The sequence below is a fragment of the Mustela lutreola genome, chromosome 17 (assembly GCF_030435805.1).
Source record: "Mustela lutreola isolate mMusLut2 chromosome 17, mMusLut2.pri, whole genome shotgun sequence".
NCBI lineage: Eukaryota > Metazoa > Chordata > Mammalia > Carnivora > Mustelidae > Mustela > Mustela lutreola.
In genome coordinates this window covers 19,615,688-19,637,961 of record NC_081306.1, presented here as the reverse complement: position 1 = coordinate 19,637,961, position 22,274 = coordinate 19,615,688, and the positions used below count along the sequence as shown (strand labels likewise).

At 43.1% G+C, this 22,274-nt stretch overlaps 1 protein-coding gene across 1 annotated transcript in view; it reads right to left on the bottom strand.

Moving 5' to 3' along the window:
* Nucleotides 1-21,989, bottom strand: part of LOC131819519 (ectonucleotide pyrophosphatase/phosphodiesterase family member 7-like) — a 29,638-nt gene extending 7,649 nt beyond the window's left edge. The window contains exons 1-2 of the mRNA XM_059154692.1: nt 21,710-21,989; nt 6,868-7,013 (exon numbers count right to left, since the gene is read on the bottom strand). Of these exons, the coding sequence (XP_059010675.1) occupies nt 6,868-7,013; nt 21,710-21,989 (426 nt within the window). The remainder of the gene's footprint in view (nt 1-6,867; nt 7,014-21,709) is intronic.
* Between the last annotated feature and the right edge of the window lie 285 nt (nt 21,990-22,274).

Below are 22,274 nucleotides of genomic sequence, written 5' to 3'. Positions count from 1 at the left end.
CTGGCCAATCAGAGGACACTACTTCCACTGGCCACAGCAGTTGGGTCAGCCTTGGGCCCATGTCCCAGTCAGAGCCAAAGAGATTTGATCTTGTGACTTCTGAGGAGGAGGAATAAGGGCTAGAGGAAAGCTTTGGATCACAAATCAGGTTGTTTTAACAACACACACGATTTCAAAGTAATGAAAATATTCTTAAGTGATCCCCCAAGCAGAAAGGTGGCTGTTGACAAAGTTTGGTAAAACTGTTAGGAAAAAAAAGAATTTTATGTTTGCTCACCAATGAATTAACAATGAGATGGGCACATCTCACTAAGTCCTGTTGTTGTAAAGCAGCTCATTGATCAGGACATGGCACATAGTAGGGGCTCAGTGGATTTTGGTTTAATGAATGAATGTCCTACTTATCTGGGGAGCAAGTACTTTCCTTTGTCTCAGTAAAACTATTAGCTTGAAGGCTGTACTGTGACACTTCCTCTACCACCCAATATTTGGATGTTCTGAAAAACACAAAAGTTCATTGATTTTAGTAGAACTAAGGGTGATGTCACTATATTGATTTGGTATGGAGCATAAATGACCAGGAAGATTTTTGGGATAATGGCACCTGGGTTGTGGCTATTTGGTTGACAAATGAGCAGAAAATTATATCCACGAGTAATGACAAAACTTACAATGTACTGTTTGAGAGAGAGAAGCAGGAAAGCAATTTGGAAGTTGTGAGGGATGCTGTTGGTTTTCTACCCAGATCCCCTTTTTGGGCCAGTGCACTCACATTCACTTCAGCTGTTCCATGTTCTGGGAAATTACCTTCAGCTAAGTGGCCAAATCTTGCTTCACTTGGTAAGGTGTTCCATACTGCTTCTTCACTCCTAGGTGCCTATGGCCAGTGATTGACTGATAGGAGGACCAAAGACCATCTTCCTTGCCTCAGGATGGGATAGCATGGGGGTGTAATTTAATGCTCCAGAGCTCTGTGGGATTAGGCTGAAGCTGATCTCTAACTGCAACCACAGCTCCCTTCTCTTCTTTCAAATCCTATCCTGTCAGTTTCCCTCACTCCCATCTCCTGAAACTCTCCCTTAGTGCCTTATATTCACCAAATCCCTGCCTCAGGCTCTGCATTTAGGAAGCTTGAAATAAGATAGAAAAATTTTAAAAAGATTTTTATTTATTTATTAGAGAGAGAGTGTGAGCACAAGGAAGCAGTGGGGCAGAGGAAGAGGGGGAAACCAACTTCCTGTTGAGCAGGGAGTCTGACGTGGACCTCAATCCCAGGACCCTGGGATCATAATGGAGCTGAAGGCAGACACTCAACCAATGGAGCTGCTGTACCCCAAGATAGAAGTTTTTTTTTTTTTTTAAAGATTTTATTTATTTATTTGACAGAGAAAAACACGGTGGGAGAGAAAACATAAGCAGGGGAAGTGGGGGAAGGATAACAAGGGTTCCCACTGAGCAGGGTGCCTGATGAGGGCGTTGATCCCAGGACCCTGGGATCATGACCTGAGCCAAAGGTAGCTGTTAAATGACTGAGCCATCTAGTTGCCCCAAGATAGAAGTTTTAATGCTAAATACTTTTCAAGGCTCCAGAAGCTCTGCTATCCACTGCTATAGGTGAAACATTGGGCCCTCTGGCCTCCAGCGTTCATTTTCTATCATGTGATTTAATTTTATTTTCTTTAAAGTACTTTACCCAATCTGAAATGATCTTAATGTGTTTCTTGTTTACCGTCTATTTCCCTTCCTTAGAGTGTGAGTTCCATGAGATCAGGGGCCATGTTGATTTTATTGACCACTCTTTTTCTGGGACATAGAACAGGCCTGGCTTAGAGTAGGTGGTAATTGTTGGTTAAGTGGATTTTGAATGAATGCTGAATCACATCTCCTTTTGTGGGTGCAAAACCCATCCTATTCTCACTCCTGATTAACTTATGTAAAGAGCTACAGAAGCTCTTTCTTTTTTGGGTTCTAGCATCTTATTTGTAATCTCTTCAGGCAACACATTTTCATTTTTGATAATAGAATTTCTATGGTTGCTTTAACTTGCAAATCCTCTAATATTTATTTATTGCATTTCTGATTGGCATTACTTATAATTCTCAGTTTTTAATGGTGGTACTTTGTTTAACTTAATATAAATTGACTTTGCTCTGAAGTATGGAATTGACTGGAAGGATAAAACTTTCAACATTTTGTAGAACATAATTTGACTGGCTATTTTATTATCTAGAATAAGATGACATTGGCATTCTGAGGGACTTAGGCAGCTCTGCATATCCAGTTGACTTCTTGATGTTTGCATGTTAAATCTCAGAAGTTCCTAACTTGAAATTGTTTTCTTGTGCTGTGTTCTCAACACACACCTTCTTTTTCTTTTTATTTTTTTAAAGATTTTTATTTATTTATTTGAGAGATAGAGAGAATGAGAGAGAGAGAGAGTATAAGAAAGGGGAGGGTCAGAGGGAGAAGCAGACTCCCTGCTGAGCAGGAAGCCCGATGTGGGACTCCATCCCGGGACTCCAGGATCATGACCTGAGCCAAAGGGAGTCGCTTAACCAACTGAGCCTCCCAGGCGCCCTCAACACACACCTTCTTTAAAGATATTTCAAGCTATAGTCTTAGGAAACTGTGATTTTTTTTTTTCACTTTGCCCCCTAGGGATTTTAAGAGTTAAACTGTTACATGAAAGAAGCTCCAGAAAGAAATGTATGTTTGAGTGTGTACACACACACACACACACACATACACACACACAACTCTATTTATTTGGGACCCGGGATAATCAAAAGTGCTATTTTCAACAAATACTTCTGAGAAATAATCTGAGCATTTAATTGGATGCAAAAGAGTGGGTATTTACTATTCTACCCTTTAATTAGCATAATCAGTGTTTCCAGTAGCAATAGCAATTGGAAAATCACTGGTTTTATTAGGTTCATTATTCTCCCTTAGTGTAGTGTTGCATCAATGTGGCTATTACTCTTAAGTTGCTTTTTTAAAACAAGAGTTGGTACTTCCTATAGGCAATATCCTTTGGTTTTGTACAGAGTCCACCAAACTCCTCAGAACTAATCATTAGAACAGAAGTTTCAGTTTGGTTTTGTGTTTTGTCTTGTCTCTTCCTTTAGGACAGAGTGGATAGTCACAAGGTACACATGTTTTAGGAAGGCCCCCGAACATTTCATCATGGTTGTGCTTTGGTGGAAAGTATGTATGGTTTTGGGGCGCCTGGGTGGCTCAGTGGGTTAAAGCCTCTGCCTTCGGCTCAGGTCATGATCCCAGGGTCCTGGGATGGAGCCTCACATCGGGCTCTCTGCTCAGCAGGGAGCCTGCTTCCTCCTCTCTCTCTGCCTCTCTGCCTACTTGTGATCTCTGTCTGTCAAGTAAATAAATAAAATCTTAAAAAAAAAAAAGAAAGTATGTATGGTTTAGGGAAAGGAGTTCCTCCTTCTAGGAAGTGATTGGGTAGAAAGACATGGACTCTATGTATGTGAAATTCAGAAGTCAAGGTTGATCTGAGTTGTTTTCATTGCTTTTCTGGGCTCTAGAGGAGTCACTGAACAGAAGGAGCCAGACGGCCCAGATTCTATTTTCTCCCCCTCCCACACCCTTTCACAGGTCAGATCATTATTCTTAGAACCTTTATGATGCATAATAAAGACATGGTTTGGGCCAATATTGGAATGAATTATCTTGTTATTAATGCTCTAGGCAGAAGCAGCTGGCATCATCCTGCTCACAGCTCTTCCAAGTTTGGAAGCTATTGTCTATGAGACTTTGTTTACAATGAAAATCATAGCTGCCCTCCCCACCTTCTCTCCAAATCCCCTCCTGGTTGTAGCCTACCATGGTCCTGATACAGACTTTTGGAAGCCATGGGGTTCTCACTCAGATTATCCCCCACCATTTCACTCCTTAATATGCTCTATAGCTCCTCCACAGAAAGGTAATACATGCTCCTAGGTTTTTATAGTTTTCCTGGGTCTTAAAGTTATGGCTGCCTGCCCTTCTCTGAGGATTAGGACTTCTTAACTTGGTGAACCACTTCAGCCATTAATTATATTCTGTTATCAGGCATACTCATTTAAAATCTGAGCTTGCTTTGAATGGACCCTCTCTGTTTATCCCCTGACCATTACTGAAGTCCTGCTGGAGTGTGGATATGTTCTTGGATGTGAATAATGGACTCAAAGGTGGCCAGGAATCCCATCTTTTAGGCATCATCCACAACGCATGTCAGTTCTTATGTATCTTGTTAGACTCTGGCAGCATTAATGTCATGGAAGGAAAACATTTTAGTCCTATTAAAGGTGGATGCATCAATCTCCACAAAGCCCACCTGGAGAAGGATGGATTTTCCCAGTAATGGTTAGAGGTTAGGCCACTCCATTATAGTTCTGCCTGGTAATATAGATGGACCCCTGAATGACATTTAGGGCCATTTGGTATGCTGTTACTATGGGGCTGACCTAGGGCCACAGGTTTGCTCTGATTGCAGCAGCTTTCCTGCCAACTCCTCGGGGAGCTGGCCAGTGGCCCTGTCCCATTGCAGTGGTAGAATGAGATATACCAGCTTGATTTTCACTTGCCAAACCCATGGCGTGTTGTCAATCGTCTGGCCCTGCACCAGATCCTGTTTTTGCACAACCACTTATGCATTCAGCAAAGAGGAAGAACACTCTGATTATGAATTGAGCAGAAGGAAACACGTCCTGAAAATAAATGGCAATGAGACAAGAACCATGAATAAGAAAAACTACAGGAAAGAATGCTACCAGAAACCTTGTGCCAATGAACAAATAGTGTAGCAAGAGACTAGAAAGGCCCTGGGTTTTGAACACTAAATTAATGAAGACCGCCCAGACCTCCCTAGGAGCAAGACAAATAGGTGATTCACTATAAAACCCATGGCTGAATGTTTCAGCCAAGGAAGTAATACTATGTTATAGTTAAGAGTTAAGAGTTGCTGAACTCTGAGTGAGTTAAAATCTTAGATTTGCCTCTTGCTAGCTTTGTAACTTTAGAAGTTACAAAAAAGTTTGCTCACCTGTTAAGTGGGCATAATCCTAATACCTACTTAAGAACTGTTATAAATTGGGTGCCTGGGTGGCTCAGTGGGTTAAGCCGCTGCCTTAGGCTCAGGTCATGATCTCAGGGTCCTGGGATCAAGTCCCGCATTGGGCTCTCTGCTCAGCAGGGGGCCTGCTTCCTCCTCTCTCTCTCTCTGCCTGCCTCTCTGCCTACTTGTGTTCTCTCTCTGTCAAATAAATAAATAAAGTCTTAAAAAAACTGTTATAAATTAATAAATGTAAAGCACTTAAATCAGTACTAGGCACATAGAAGGTGTTATTAGTGTTATTTTCTTGAGGGGGCAGAATTTATTTGCATGGTTTCTGCCTTAAAGTGAAAAAATGTGACAGAAGAGGAAGGAATCTAGAGCATAACAGTTAAGGGGAAAATAAAGCTGAGATAGAGTCACTGACAACCTCCTCTGATTCATTTAGAGCTATGCTGTCCAGTACGGTAGTCCTTAACCACATGTGGTATTTAGATTTAAATTGAAATTAATAAAATTTAAATGCAATTAAAAATTTGGTTCCTCAGTCTGACTAGTCACATTTCAAGAGCTCAATAACCACGTGTGGCTAGTGGCTTCCATGTTCGACCATGCACAGTTGAACATGTCTATCATCAAAGAAAGTTCCATTGGATAGTTCTGGCTTAAAGCTGTAGTGACCAGCTGAAGTGCTAAAATGATTCAGCCTCCTTTAATGACTAATAGTTTTTGAACATTTAGTTTTCAGCATGTTACATGCATTATCTCAGTTAACCTTCGTAATGGGCTTAAGAAGCAGGGACTCTGACAATCTTCATTTTATGGGTGGGGCAAATCAAGCACAGGGAGGAGGGTTTTGCCCAAGGACAGGCAGCTGGAGAAAGGTGGAGCTGGCCAGATCCTTCTCCAGGAGTCCAAGTCCACAGCCTGCCTTCTGAGAGGCAACAGTACCACCTTGCAGCAGGACACACTCTGTATGCTGGAGCACAGAGATGGAGCTCCAGTGCAAGGGGATCTTTGGAGCAAAGTGGTGTCTTGGGGAGAGAGATTCTACTCTGAAGCGATGACTGTGGAAGCTGTTTAAGAAAATACAAAGCTGGGGGCGCCTGGGTGGCTCAGTCATTAAGTGTCTGCCTTCGGCTCAGGTCATGATTCCAGGATCCTGGGATGGAGCCCCGCATCAGGCTCCCTGCTTGGCAGAAGGCCTGCTTCTCCTTCTGCCTGCTGCTCCCCCTACTTGTGTGTGTGCTCTCTCTCTCTCTTTCTCACTATCAAACAAATAAAATATTAAAAAAAAAAGAAAATACAAAGCTGACAGCAGTTTTGGGGCGGGGACTTTTATAAACATGTAGCTCTGATTTCTGCCTTTTTGAAGCAATAGTAAATGGCCACTGGAATTTTTTCAAGTGAATGTTCTCAGAGCTTTTCATGGTCTAAAGATTCATTAAATGGTCAGCTTCATTCTTAAGGGCTTTTATGCTTAAGTCTGAGGCAAGAGTATAAACAGATATTTATGAAAAGGCTGCTGAGTTCAGATCCTATGGTGAGCCTTGGAGGTACAATCATGATTCAGCCAGACTCTGCCCTCATAGAGACTCATCAATTGATAATGGTTAAATGCATATTTCATTTAATGCTTACATAAAATCTATTAAATAAGCACATCATCATTATTCCCATTACGCATTTAGGGAAACATGTTTAGAGAAGTTAAGTCACTTTCTCAAGGTCACAGCTTCCAACCCTCATCCCACATGCTTAGGAATGAGAGGCAATATCCCTGGAAACCAACCTAGGGTTTCTGATAGTACCTGTCTCTGGGCTGTGATCCAGAGGGGGAGAACCCCATTGTCCCACCACTCAGTCTTGTTCTGTGTAGTTTTGAAGGAGTACTTCCATTGTGTCTCTGTATTAAACATCATGTTGTGAATGACTCCGTGATCTTCAATCCAGCGACCTTGGGAATGAAAGAGGGAAGGTACTGATAAGTTCTGTGAATGGATGCTGCTAGGGCTATCAAAGTGATCTTAAGACCTCTCTCAATACCCTTCTGGTCGGCCTACTTCTTCTGGGGGATTTTTGCTCGGGGTGGCTACCCTGGGGCTTCTGACTTGGTTTTCTGGAGGTGCAAATGTTGGTAGGCATAAAGGAAGGGCTAATTGTATCTCACAACTGCCAGACTGGATCTGTTCCTGGAACAGACCTCAGAGTCCTGGAGGAAGCTGGGATTGGCTGTGGAACCTGATATGGGAGGGAAGGCAGGGCAAGGGGAGGCCAGATTACTTGGGTTGTTCTGTGTCTAGAAGGTAAGAGCCTAGAATTTGGATATTTCCTGTGGGATGATTTTCCTTATCTTCTGCTTGTGATGATCTGATTCAATATTGAATATCCAGTGGACCTAATTCTTGGCAAACATCCCAGGGTTTACCCTAGGACTCCCATACTGTTTGAGGAAAACAACGGAATCAGGAAGGATTTCTAGACATAAATGGCTATAGACTTACTTCTCTCTACTTAGGGAAAGCAGATGCTGGAGAATGTGATTAAGCTAGCATATTCTTGAAAGCATAAGAATTGAACCAATATAGGAAAAAACCTGTGGTCTTAAATTGTACCAGGGAAAAGAGGAGTGTGTTTTGGGGGACACTCTAAAGAGTGAACCAAAAGATCCAAGGGGACAGCTGAGTACACTTCCTTACCTGCTGGGACAGAATCCTCTGGGTGACCCTGCTGATTATAATAAGATAGTGACGATTTCTCCTATTTCCAAGTTAAATCAATGCAGGACATACTGTGACCAGAACTTGATGGTCACGGGAACCAAGAAGGGAAAGCTCTCCACTAGCTCAGACTCATTGCCAGGCTGATGGTGGGTAAAATCCCCCTAGGATGGCCAAGGCTTTCAGGTGGGAAGAAGCAAAAACAGTTGTTGCTTTAGTGTTTCTGTCTTATAGGTAGATCATGCTTAGGGGCACTGAAAATAAGTTGTGCTGCTGTCAGGGATTAGGGCTTTGGGGTCAAGATTCCTGGTCAGGGATCAAACTGGATGGTCAGCAGGGGAAGACCATGGACTTAGAGCCCAAGAGAGCTGGGTGCCAACCGCAGCTTGGCTTTTGAACATAAGTGTGAACTTAAATAAGCCCCTAACCTGCCTGGCCTTGGTTGCCTGAATAATAGCAGGTAGTGTTTGTGTGATGAAAGTATGGTACATATTTACTGTCATGTCATAAAAACCAACACATTTCCTAAATTTATAGGGGGATTAACTCATCTCATGCTCCCAACAACTCTGTGAGGTGGCTACTATTATAGCCCCTCTTTTAGAGATTTCCTCCTTTAAGGAAATAGGCACAGAGTTTGCTCAAGATCATGTAGCAGAACTGGCCTTTGAACCCAGGAGGCTTGGTTATAGCCCATGCTTTTTTTTTTTTTTTTAAATAGGTGAAATTCATATAGCATAAAATTCTCCATTAACATTTTATTTTATTTATTTATTTAAAGATTTGATTTATTTATTTGACAGACAGAGATCATAAGTAGGCAGAGAGAGAGAGGAGGAAGAAGGCTCCCTGCAGAGCAGAGAGCCTGATGCAGGGCTCGATCCCAAGTCCCAGGGATCATGACCTGAGCCGAAGGCAGAGGCTTTAACCCACTGAGCCACCCAGACACCCCTCCATTAACATTTTAAAGTATACAATTCAGTAGCATTTAGTATAGTCACAATGTTGTGCAATAATCACCTCTTTCTAGTTCCAGGGCATGTTTATCACCCCAAAAGGAGACTGTACTCAAGCAGTCACTCCCCCATCTCCTACTAGCCTCTAATCTTCTTTCTGTCTCTATAGTTTTACCTGTTCTGGACATCTCATAGAAATGAGATCTCACAATATGTGACCTTTTGTGTCTGGTTTCTTTTACTTAGCTTTATGTTTTCCAGGTTCATCCATGTTGTAGCATATTTCCTTGTTATAGTGTGGGAGCTTTCTCATGGCTGATCCATGCCATATCATAGTAGGTGAAATGGAAGCGCAGAGACAGTTCACCCAGGGGTAGCTTGCTTTTGCCTTGGTTTTTTTTTTTTTTTTTTTTTTTTTGCCTGCAAATCCTGGATTCTGTTCTTTGTGACTCTTCCTGGCTAGTAAAGAACAAATCACTGGAATTTACAAACATCTGTCACTTCACCTATTCTAGTATTTATCCATGGTATTTTATATCACCAACATTAGAATCAACTGAACTGCTTGTTAAAAAACACAAATTCCTGGGGAGCCTGAGTGGCTCAGTTGGTTAGGTATCTGCCTTCGGCTCAGGTCATGATCTCAGAGTCCTAAGATTGAGCCCTAAGTCGAGTGGGACTCCTTGCTCAGCAGGGAGTCTGCTTCTCCCTCTGCCCTTCCCCTCTGTTCATGCCTGCGCTCGCTCTCCCTCTCCCTCTCTCTCTCAAAAACAAAACAAAACAAAAAGCAACCAAACAAACCCTCACAAATTCCCTGGTCTCCACTCTAGCCCTTGCTGAATTCACACTTCTTGACTGAGGTCTGGGAGCCTACATTTCATAAGCTCTCCAGGTGGTTCTAGTGCCCCCTGACATACCCCACTGACATGTCAGAACCATTGTTTTAGGAACTGTTAGTCATTCACACATACATGTGGGTTAGTTCTAGCAGACTGCCCATTACTCCAAAATTTGGGTTGACAGTAGTTCACCTGAGGGACCAAAGTGGGGAGAGGCAGCTGTCAAAGCCTGGAGTACTCCAGTATCTTGGGGAAGCAAAGCCACTGGGAGGATTTGGAGGAAGGATTGGAGGAAGCAGAGGATGCCATGGACACAGAAACTCCCCCCTCCTGGACCTTAATGATTCTGGCTTCCAGGTTCTGGGATCCAGATGTCAGTTATAATATCAGTCAAGTAGACTAGCTTGGGAACCAATCACAGAACCATTTTCCACTCAAAGAGATGTTACCCAGGTTTCAAATACCTAACCTAAAATGAGTTCAGGGAGCATGACTCTTCTATTCTGTGGCATGGTTAGTCCCAGTAATTGCACAAAGGAAACTGTCTCCATAGTGTTTGGTTTATTTTCACCCTGACACTTAAAGGCATGTTCTACATCCAGCCAGCAGCTGGGACCACTAATGACCCAGCAGAAATTTCCACTGCCCCTTTGGTTCCATCTTCCTGTTGCTCTAGACTGTTTATCCTGGTTAAGGACCACTTCTAGAATGTGGGTAGAATAAGACAGAAGAGGGGAAAAGCTAAGAAATGAACAGCTGCAGGGAGTGGCAATCAGTTTTACTATAACTGCATTTTCAACTCTGAAGACAATCAATTACCAGGCTGGAAAGCTGTGTGAAGGCAACACTGTTGACCATGCCTGGGGTTCCAGTAGCTGCAAAGGAACTGGTTTCACTTGGGTCAGATGACATAGCCCTTACTACAGTACAGTGCTACAGAAGGGGCACTGCTCTCAGAGACGGGACATCTGGGTTTGGTTTTGGCTCTTGCAAGCACTTGCTTTCTCCCTGGGACTTAGTTTTCTCCCTGTAAAATGAGAGAGTTAATGATTTCCAAGGCCAGCTTTATCCATTCTGAGAGTCTGTCATCCATGTCATTTCAATGTCTGTGATGTGGAAGTTAAAAAGGAAGTAGGATAAGCTCTCCTAGAGAACGTGATTCCTGCTGCTTGCTAATTATGCTTTAATCAGGGTACAATACCTACTCCCACACCATGCCATTTATGGCGAAGTGTGGGTAAATTCACCCAACTGAGCCTCTCAGGTGTGGGAACCAACCCAGCTAGATTTGACTCCCTTTTCTTGATTCTCAGAGACTGACATTTATTTATTTCCCAAATACTTGCAGGGTGAATTTAGGAAACCATCAAGTCTAGTGTTGGATCCAAATCCTCTTTCTCAAACGTTTGAGCCAGGTATTATCCTTGATGTCCCAGGGCATTTACAGCCTAGGGGAGAGGGGAGAGAGAGTTAAAAAAAGAGAGAGCATGTTCTGGAGTACCTGCAATGCTAGCAGGCACCTTCTTGTAGGATTCCCCTTCTTGTAGGCCTTGCTGAGAGGCAGGTCTAGGCACCGTATTTGTACCATGTGGCATCTCCTCCCCACATTCAGTTGGTTGGTAAGAAACCCAGTTCTCTCTCTCAAGACTTAAACCAAGAGATGAAATGACTAGTCATCTGGTGGTGGGCTCTGAGAAGCCTACCATGATGGGCCATGAGCAGAAAGAGAAAGCTGGTGGTGAGCAAGTGAAACAGAGAAAGGAGAGTTCCTGGGGCTGACTGGAAGGACACTGGACTAATGAGAGCCAGAAACATAAGGTCTGGTTTCTCTAACTCCATAACTCTAACTCCATTTGCCATCGTCTCTCGTTTGGTTCCCTTGCTTGACTTTGTCTGGTAGAGCCTTACAGGGCAGTCCTTTCCCTTGAGCTAATGTGAAAGGATTTCTATGTTTTATGGCTGTTATTCCCTGACATAGCTGGTGAGGAGTGCTCCAATGCTGAATAAAGTGCGGTGAGAACACAGAAAAGAGGGGATCAGGGAAGGCTTCACAGAGGAGGTGACATTGGAGCCTCATAGAAGGCAAGTGCAAATGTAGTCCAACCTTGAACAACATGGGCTTGAATTGTGTGGGTGCACTTATACAACAGATTGTTTTTGATAAATACACTACAGTACTGTTAGTGTATTTTCTCTTACTTATGATTTTCTTAATAACATTTTATTTCATCTAGCTTACTTTATTGTAAGAATATAGAATATAATATATAAAATATGTATTAATTGTCCATGTTATCGGTAAGGCTTCTGGTCAATGGTAGGCTATCAGTAGTTAAATTTTGGGGAGTCAAAAGTTATACATGGATTCGACTGTGTTACCACCACTAACCCCCATATTGTTCAAATGTCACTTGTATCTGCCATGATTTTTAACTATTAAAACTAAGCAAAAACAAACAAACAAACAAACAAAAAACAAAATACTAAGCAGTTCCCTGCTTGGGTAGAAGTAGATAGAGGTTGTTTTATAATTACCTGCCCCAGTTGTATCCATTGTCAGTTATGCCGCTGAAAGGATTATGTAGCCTGAGATTGCTTAGTGCTTTTTTGTTAATGACCTAAACTTCTCTCGTGATAAGCACTTGGAAATAAGTGAACAATATTGTCCAGTTATGTTGTTGTGGACAAATGACCAGTTTGGCCATTGTTAGATGGCTTGAGAGAGAGTTCCAAAGTTTGAACTAAAAATAGGGTTTGGCATCTACCCAGTAAGACTGCTGAAGTTCTTTCCTTTTTTGATTATGATGATGAAAAAAAAATGGCTGAGATGGTGCATGACTTGCTTTTTCTTATCATCTCAGTCCTGGATTCTTGGCCCAGAAGCCCTGCTCTAGAACTTGCAAAGTTTTTGGTTTTTGCCACTGTTCTGGGCTATTCCTTGGATTGTGATAGATGAAAACCACTCCTTTTATTCCCTTATCCTAAGGTCAGACTGACCTGACTTAGACTGTAGACCTAAATTAGACCTGTCTAGATGCAAACCTTCATGGTCATTCAGATCATATGAGAAATGGGTGCCTGTGCAACTGATGTGGGCTGTCATGGAGTGTCATTGGAATTGGGCACACATGGCACTCATGCCATTCCATCCTGCTTATACTTTCCATTTAGCATCCATCTCATTTCCTCTTGAATTTCAGATGATTGCCTACAAATATGTTTTTTCTATTAGTTTACAAGCTTCCTAAGAGTAAGGTTATGGCTCATTTATTCTGGAGTCTCCGTGGCACAAAGCATAGGGATTTACCCTTATTAGACATTCAACAAATATTTGTTGAATTTAACTGATCAAACTTCCTCTTACCTCTGCCCCAGTTCAGGTATGATCTGAGCAAGTAGGAGATAGAACCTGATTTAGTCTGAAGTCATTTTTGGGAGAAAAGATATTTTAGTGGGATTAAAAGAAACCATGCCATAACTTAATAACTTAATAAGGGCGTTCCTCCCCCTCTCTTCCAAACATTTGCTCTGTTCCTAATTTTCAGATGTAACAGTGTATATTTATAGGTTGTCCACTTGGGTGTAGATATACTTTAATGCATCTATTTATTTAACAATAATTTGAGGAATTGCTATGTGTTATTCACTAATTCCTTTAAATTAATCTACTGTATAAACTATAAGCATATCTTCATTTTCCTTCTAATTTGTGATTCATTAATTTCACATTCCCAAAACCAAAGAAGAAAACAGCTTGTTAACCAGCTAGTATGAAATCAGTGAGGAAGAACAGTTGCCAAATCAAGTCAACCAACCACCTTAAATCAACCCAATGTTTCATTCTTGAGCTGACAAGCCCATTGAGAACCACAGCCAAGACACGAATGGGAAACAGCCCCCACTGATGCTCAAAACCACACTTACTCAAGTTTACACACCCAGAGTGCCACCCATTGATAATCCACTGGACCCATTAAAAAAAGTACTTGAAATGAGGACAGGTAAGCCAATCAAAATTTAAAACCTTATCAATTCCTGCTATAGAATTGGCTTGTCTCCAACACTAGCACTTATGATGGCAGCCCTTTTTTGGACAGAAAATATTAAACCCTAGCATGCCCATTTTACGAAAAGGCTCTTGCTCATGTGTAAGTGCAAATAAAAAATGCTGTTGTTGCTTCTTTTTGACATTGCTTTTTAATTATGGCTCTCCATAAATCATTTTATCCTTGAATAAGGCTTGAGAATGGCCCTAAGGCAGAGGCATGATTCTGTAGGAACTAGGCCAACAGAGAGTGGGCTTTCATACTCTCCACCTCTTCCTTTAATCTGCTGTCAAAAACAGAAATTTTATCTCTTTGAGTAGCTGGAATCAGTGGGCAGTGCTTAAATTCCACCTGGGAACTCTTTCAACACATAGTTCTAACCTTGTCCTGCCTTACTAACCACTGTCATGGAAATGGAATCTGTCCTCTGCATTTTTTTCCTCACTTCATTTTCTCCTCTGACCACTATAGTGAGTTGAATTGATACCCCCCCAAATTATAGGTCCATATTCTTATTCCCAGAATGTTGCTTTATTTGGAAACTAGGTCTTTATGGATGTAGTTAAGGATCTTGACATGAAGAGATCATCCTGAAAATCATAACATGAAGAGATTATCCATGTTGGCTCTAAAACCCTTTATAAGACGCAGAAGAGGAGAGGACACAGAGAGAAAAGGAGGAAGCAGTGTGACCATGGAGGCAGATACTGGAACGGTGCGGCCACAAATCAGGGAATGCTGACAGCTACCAGAGCCCGGAGAGGCAAGGAAAGATTCTCCCCTAGAACTTGTGGAGGAAGCATGGCCCACTGATACCTTGATTTTGGCCTTCTAGCCTCTAGACTTTCTGTTGTTTTAAGCCACCCAGATTATTGTACTTTGTTACAGCAGCAACAGGAAACTAATACACCCATGCTGTCAGTTTCAAGTGTTTCCAACTTCTCTTACTCAAGGCCTTGGGATTTGGAGCAGTCACGATTTTTGTCTCAGTTGCTGTGGTGTTTGGGCTGACACTTTCTCCTTTGTAATCCATAGTCCTGAGACATCTACATCTACATTCTACATGTTGGAAATTAGCATCATGACAAGTTAGGAAATAATCCTAGTTTTCCAGCCTTCCTTTTTTTTCAATTATTTTCATGACTTCCATTTTTCCCTTCTTGTGGAAATGACTGATGTTGGAAGCACATCTTTTCTGTCTCCATCTGTGAGTTTCTTTGCTTTGTTCATCTGTGTTTTGGGGGGAACTGTTTTGGGACTTAGAGGAATTTTTCAATGGAGAGTTATTTCTGGGGAAGCAGGATGGGAGCTGATGAAGGTCTATAGCACCTTCTAACTAGGTTTCCAACAACATCTACTGGGCTTGTATTGTTACCAGCGGCAGAAATTTAATTTCCTTTACCTATCTCTTTTACCTCTTTCAAACTCTGTGTTTTTTACTGGTTAGAGTCACATGGGTGACCTTTGGCTCTCTGATTATGTGATTTGTATATTATACATCTAGTCCAAGGTTTCTCAACTAGGGGGTGATTTTGCCCCCCAAGGAACATGTGGCTATGTCTGGAGACACTTGGTTGTCACAACCACGGAAGGGATGCTGCTGGCATCTAGTGAACAGAGGCCAAGAATGCTGCTAAACACGCTATAAAGCATAGGACAGCCCCCATAAGACAAAGAATGATTTGGCCCAAAATGTCAGTGGTGAGACATTGAGAACCTGACCCTAGTCTTAAAGATCATCTAAGTATATTTGGCCGTGCTTCCTTTGCTCCTGTTTCAGGTGGAAGGAGAGTCATGGATTCATGATGGGTTTTAACATCTGTGAGGAATTTTTACCTCTTACAAATTGGTTTTGGGATAGAATGTAAGCAACTTATCATTTGTGTAAATTGTGCCTTGTGCACCTCCAGGGGATACTACCCACATAGCATTCATGAAAATAACTTCCCTAGAATGGTGCCGTACACAGTCTATAGAGTTACAAAATGATGGCTCTAGTTTTGGGGTTGCCCTGGTGGGGTTCTGGAATTAGGAGAGACTTAATTTCTGCCTGGTAGGGAAAATGATCCTATCAACGAGTACCCTTTCAAGGAAGGAGAAAATGTTGAGCAGAGAAGACCTCACTTTTATTATTCTCAACCACCCTCCAATTACCAGAGTCCCCTTTTCACCTCTGATCTATATCTATTTGACTAGATTTAAGATTGTCAAATTATAATATCACAGCTTACATTTTCCATAGCCTTTGTCTGAATCATGGTGGTGATAGCTTCTTACTGTCAGTAGGTTCCTTGGGGGAGAAAAATATATGCTGCTGCCATAAGACTTCCTATCCACCCACCACTTGCTTGGCGGGATTTCCTTAGTTTCAGCAGCATAAGTTATTCTCCCTGGTCCTCAATCACTTTGCAATAAAAACTGAGATTGCAGAAATGTTCACTGTCATTACCAGTGATGGAGCAGTAAGTACAGGCTTCTGGAGAGGGAGAAGGAATCTGGTGATTTAAACTAGCAGAATGAGCCGCTAACCCTCAGAGAATGGCTTTTCATTTTGGTGAGATCTGAAGGGAATTGGGACAGTTCGGAGAGAGTAGGGGGGGACGTGCTGGGAGGTGGCTGTTGCACGTGTGGTTACTGAATCCACAGGGAGCCCATGCCCTATGAGCCACCCCACAGGTGAAGGTGTGATTTGTTGGGACTGAGTACTGGACTGCTAGACTGCACACCCTCATCAAAAGCCCCATCAGGCTGAGGAAACTGAGGGATAATACATGGGTGTTGTTCTAAGCCGTTACGTTTGTGGTAACTGGTTCTGCAACCATAGAAAACTAATACGTCATTCTATTTCAAGAAACTTCCAGGAGCTGTGGCCAAGCCTGTGTGTGTGTGTGTGTGTGTGTGTGTGTTGGGGGTGGGGGTGATGAAGCCAGGTGGGAAAGGTGGGAAGAAGAAAACATCTTATCTTATCTTATAATGACTCATTTCGTGGGGGAGGGAGCGAAGTTGATTAACATGCAGGTCTGCCCAGTGCCCAGTGTTGGGGAACCGGAGGGAAAATGTTTCCCCCAGAGCCAGGGCTTGCTTTGCTCTTGGGAGCTTTGATTTTAGATAGGTGCCCCACTTCCACCTCTTGCAGGTGGTGCTGCAAGGGCTGATAGTTGGAGGAAAAATGCACATTCTTTGTAAGGATGTAGATTGTCCCACATGGAGAGCTGATAAGGTAGGACATTTCAGAAATCCTCCCTCCCTCAGTTTTTTGCTGAGGACTTTGTCCTCTCTGCTTAAAGGAGAGGATGCCATGGAAGAAGCATGGACGGTGGGTATTTCTCCTAAGCTCTGTCCCATAGAGGAGCTGGGGTGCAGAAAAAGTTTTTGGGGGGACACAGCTGAGTGAGAACACATTTGCCTGTCAGATTCCCTGAACTGTCAGAGAAAGGAAACAAAAAGGCAGAAGGATCCACAAGAAATGGCTCTTCATCTTTCTCCCTGGCAGAGCCACAGAGAAAAGGAAACACCACCCCTGCCCCCCGCAAAAGATCCGTGGGATCTGTTGGATCTGGGAACATAGGGGACATGAGCCTGTGTCGTGGGCCAAGCCCTGTTAAGTGGCAAGACCTTGGAAACACTTAAGTGTAGTTGGCCACTGTACCAGCTTACAGTCTTAAAGGGGATGCTCAAACAATAATTGTTGAATGAAGGAATGAATATGTTGGAAACCCTTTTAAAAAAAACTCTCCAGGAAGACTTTCTTTACCAGTATCAGGGAAAACTGATGAGGGCCATGTGACCTTGGCTGTGGGGTGGGGGCTGAGATATCCATATACCTGACAGCACCCAGCCATGAGGAGGTCCGGCTGCCAGATGAAGGCAGCAGACGCTGTAGGAGGCCCAGAGTTCTGATGCTGGGCAGCTAAGTCAGTTGTCTTAGGGAGGCTTGCTCATGGGTCCTTGTGCCTGGGACGTGGCTTTTCCTGGCCTTGATCCTTGCCTGAGACCACCTGGCCCTTGCCCCTTGATCTCTGTCTAGGAAGCTTAGAGGAGTGGCCACATGGCTTCTCGGACCTGAGTCTGTGTTGGAGCTGTGTGTAATATTGAAGCTGAGAAGTGAAGCAGTGTGACAGGTTCCTCCTCATCACCTCTCTTTCCTGTTAAACTGCCTGGAGGTGTTCGAAAGAATACCAATTAATTAGTTGTTGAGCTAAGAGAGTCCCCTTTATCGTATTTTGTGTCAGGCCTATACCACGGAATCTGATGAGGTCTTTGGGTGCTGCAAGCATGAATTTTATCCATTATTTTTTCTATTATGGATGATTCTTTCCCATACTGGAGTCATACAAAGGTCTGCTTGAGCCCAGCTTATGAAGACAAATGCTGAGAATTTTACTGGGCCCGGGGTGGCCTCTTGTTTCATTAACAACATACTCAAGATATATACTTGTTTTCCTGGAAGCTATGAGGATGGGCAATATTCAGAGGGGTTTGGAATGATTACATAATTAGAATCAAAGACACTGGTGGGTCATAGTCATGCTGGAGGGCAGGGATTGAGAAATCAGTGTCTGTAACCATCCAGAGGTTGGTAAGAATCTTACCTCTGTCCCAGAAAAGATTTGTATGTCTTTGAATCCAGATATCTCACCTGTAAAGAGTGTAACTGTCCTGACTTCAAATCACAATTATAGGAATTGAAGGATTTGATGATGATGGTACCTGCTTAGCATTTTCATAAGCCAGGTATTAGGTTCTACCATTCAAGGCAGGGGTTTCCAGCTGGAGGCCAGTTTGCTCCCTGAGCAGACATTGGGCGATGTCTGGAGACATTTTTGGTTGTCACATTGGGAAGAGGGGGTGCTCCTGGCATCTATCTAGTGGGTTTACAGGCCAGGGATGAGCTTGCTATTCCACAGTGCACATGATACTCCCCCTACCCCACAAGAGAAAAATTTGGTCCCAAATGTCAATAGTGCTGCGGTTGGAAAACCTTTTCTAAAGTTGAAGCATAGTGAATGTTCACCTGCTCAATAAATGGCAAGTCTACTTATAAATAGAGGGTTCAAAAGAGCATGTTCTTTCCACAGTGGGCAAATTAAAAAGGTGGTTTGGTGTATAGCATTTTGTTATTTATAGGTAATACATTTCACATGGTCCAAGATCTAAAAAGTACACAGGGGTTACAGTTCAAAGTCTCCCACCCCCTGCCCTTCCTGGAGGAACCAGTATATCCAGTTTCTTGTTTATTTATCCAGAGGTCCTATACATCTATAAGTAATTGTATGCACATATGTATACATTTATATTATATGAACACATATAAACACACACATTCTTTGCCTCCTGCTTTTGTCACTTAATCCATTTTGGAGATAGCTTCCTATCAGGGCATAAAGAACTACCTCATTTTCCCTTTTAAAGGTAACAGATTTTGCCATTCCATGGATGTCTGGTATTTTATTTAGCCATTCGCTTATGGGTGGCTAGTTAGCTTGTTTTCTATTTTTGCTGTGGTTACGAATGCCAATGCAATGAATAACTTCGTATGTACACTGTACATCGTTTTCTACCCAGCAGATATATATATCTGTAGGATAAAGTCCTACAAGTGAAATTGCCAAATAAGAAAATTTGTATGTTCCTGATTGTATTGGTTGTTGCCAAATTACGCTGCATTGCAACTGTACCCATTTCTATTCCCCACTGGCAATGAGTGTAGGAGAGGAGTTAGAGTGATTTTATAATTTTTAAAATTTGCTCCTACTGTTTATATCGTCTTATTGAAAACCTTCTGGGAATAAATAAAAGGTGGGCATGCCTTATAATATTTTGTGCCCATCATATTCTCAGTGTTCAGGGACCCAGAATCTGCCCATGGGAGATCTTTTAAGTATTATAAAGTTAATGCCACTGGGAAGTAGCACTCACTTTCTCCAGAAAAGGGCTATTTAGTTCCTGTTTCCTGGCACTAATAGTTCCCAAATGACTTGCCTCTCAAAGAGTTTACATATAGGAAAATCTCTCTCAGCAAATATCCCTCCGAGTGGTTGTTCAGCTTTATTTTTTAAGTTTCTGATTCAAGGGCCCCTGTGAGAGTCTGATGGAAGTGATAAAACCCTCTTCTGAAAAACATACCAGCAGTTTTGTCTCATTTCAGAGGCTCCTGGAGATGCCATGGACCCCAAGGGAGTGGTTCTCTGGGTAGGGATGAGGCTCACCCTGCCAGGCACCATTCTTTACCTCATGAGAGGTAGTATCCATGTGGATCCCAGGCTCATAGCTGGGCAGAACTTAGTTCTGGGTGGCTAGGGACACACTTGTTCCAGACCTGGCTTCCCTCTTGCCCACTTCTTGGCCAAGTGACTGATGAGTTTTTCAGCCTGAGCTTTAGTTTTCTCATCTGTGGAATGGGGACAACACTTGCTTTGCAGTACTTTTGTACTGGAGATGTAGAAGCCAAAGCACCTAGCACATGCCCATCTTCAGGCCCATGTTGGAGGAACAGAAACAATTCTTATTCTTCAGTGAAATCCATTGCATTTTGGCAACTGGGATTCTGGAATGACCACAATCCTTCCTCTCACAGAGACCTTGAACATACCCTTCCCTCTGCCTGGAATACTTTTCCTTTCTCTTTGTCTCCTGAGGTCTCTTTCTTTCTTATTTTTTTTTTTTAAGATTTTATTTATTTATTTGACAAACAGAAATCACAAGTAGACGGAGAGACAGGCAGAGAGAGAGGAGGAAGCAGGCTCCCCGCTGAGCAGAGAGCCAGATGTGGGACTCGATCCCAGGACGCTGGGATCATGACCTGAGCCGAAGGCAGCGGCTTAACCCACTGAGCCACCCAGGCACCCCTCCTGAGGTCTCTTTCAGTTCTCAGTTCAACTGTTCCTCCTCAGCCTTTTCCTACCTCCAATTTCAAGTCAGGTTCCCTTGCTGTCTTCTGAAGAAACTCTCCTCTTCCTTCTCAATGCCTCTCCTAGTTGCAGTGAGATCTGTTAGTGTATCTTCTTGTCTAATGTCTATCTCCCCCATTTGGACTACATGCTCCGGGTGATCTGTGGAGACTGGTGAGGGCAGAGGCCCTGAGGCAGTTGGGGGCTGGGTGGAGACATAAGCAAATTATCTTTGTGATCTGGAGAGAACCGAGTGAAGGGAAGAGAGATGAGAGCGGCCAAAGGAGAGTGGGTCAGGGGCCAGGTCATGGGACTTTCTGGGCCACAGAAGATAATTTTGAATTCTCTTCAAAGATAATATTGATGGGGCACATGGGTGGCTCAGTTGGCTGTGTCTACCTTTAGCTCAGGTCATGATCCTGGGGTCCTAAGATCAAGTCCCATGTCAGGCTCCCTGCTGAGTGGGGAGTCTGTTTCTCCCTTTCTCTCTGCCCCTCCACCCGACGCATGCTTTCCCTCTCTCTCTCAAATAAAGAAATACAATCTTTAAAAACAAAAACAAAGGGATGCCTGGGTGGCTCAGTGGGTTGAAGCCTCTGCCTTCAGCTCAGGTCATGATCCCAGGGTCCTGGGATGGAGCCCTACGACAGGCTCTCTGCTCAGCGGGGAGACTGCTTCCCCGTCTCTCTGTCTCTGCCTGCCTCTCTGCCGACTTGTGATCTCTGTCTGTCAAATAAATAAATAAATAAATCTTAAAAAAAAAAAAAACCCAAAACCAACCAAACAAAAAAATCCCGAGAAAAGGCCCATAGTATTGCTCCACCTCTTCAATAATAAGCCAGGGAGCCATCTAATCTCATCTAGTTCTCTAAAGTTTAATTTTTTATTATTTTTATAAAGTTCTTTTAATGATTTAGTTTTGGGAAAGAACATTAGTCAACGTGGATGGAGGGTGGGTGGGCCTGGGGAGCAGGGAATGGGGGCTGGAGAGGCTGCAGCTATGGTCTTGATTCTCTCTGCAGGCTGGTGCCCTGTAGCCAGCAGGGTTTTAGAAACCATAATATTCTAAGCTAGTGCTTCTTCCAGTTGCATGAATTGCCTCACTCTCCCAAGGGCTGACTGAAATTGGGCTCTGTTTCAGGGAATGACAGATACGGGGGCTTCCACCAGCATTGGTGGACTGGCTACGGATTGAAACTTACCAGAGATGGTGGTGAAATGGGATGGGGAGGTCATGGTCACAAAGGGTGGCGTGAGGTACTTGGCCTTCACGCCCTCCCGGGCCAGACGGTCCATATTGGGGGTGTCCACATCCTGGTCATAGTTCCAGCGGAAGCCATCGAAGGAGATCAGCAGCAGCTTGTTGAAGTTCTTCCTCCCGGGGACAGGGTGGCAGCTGGCCCAGACCAGCAGGACAGACAGCAGCAGTGTGAGGACCCCAAGCCCTGTCATGCCGCAAGCACCACACATCACAGAGTTCATGAGCATGCTCCCATTTTCTCCCTTTTTTATCTGTGGTTGAACAAAGTCCAAATTGATAATTGTGCCTGAGCTCTGTTGTGGATTAAAACACCTGGAGTGTAACAAGATGTCATATTTTACGTGATGAAAAGTTCTGGAAATGGATGGTGGTGACGGCTGCACAACATTGTGAATGCATTTAATGCCCCTGAACTGTACACTGTAAAATGGTAAAAATGGTAAATTTTATGTTGTGCATATTTCACCATGGTAATAGAAATCAAACCATGTGAAATACTTTGGACT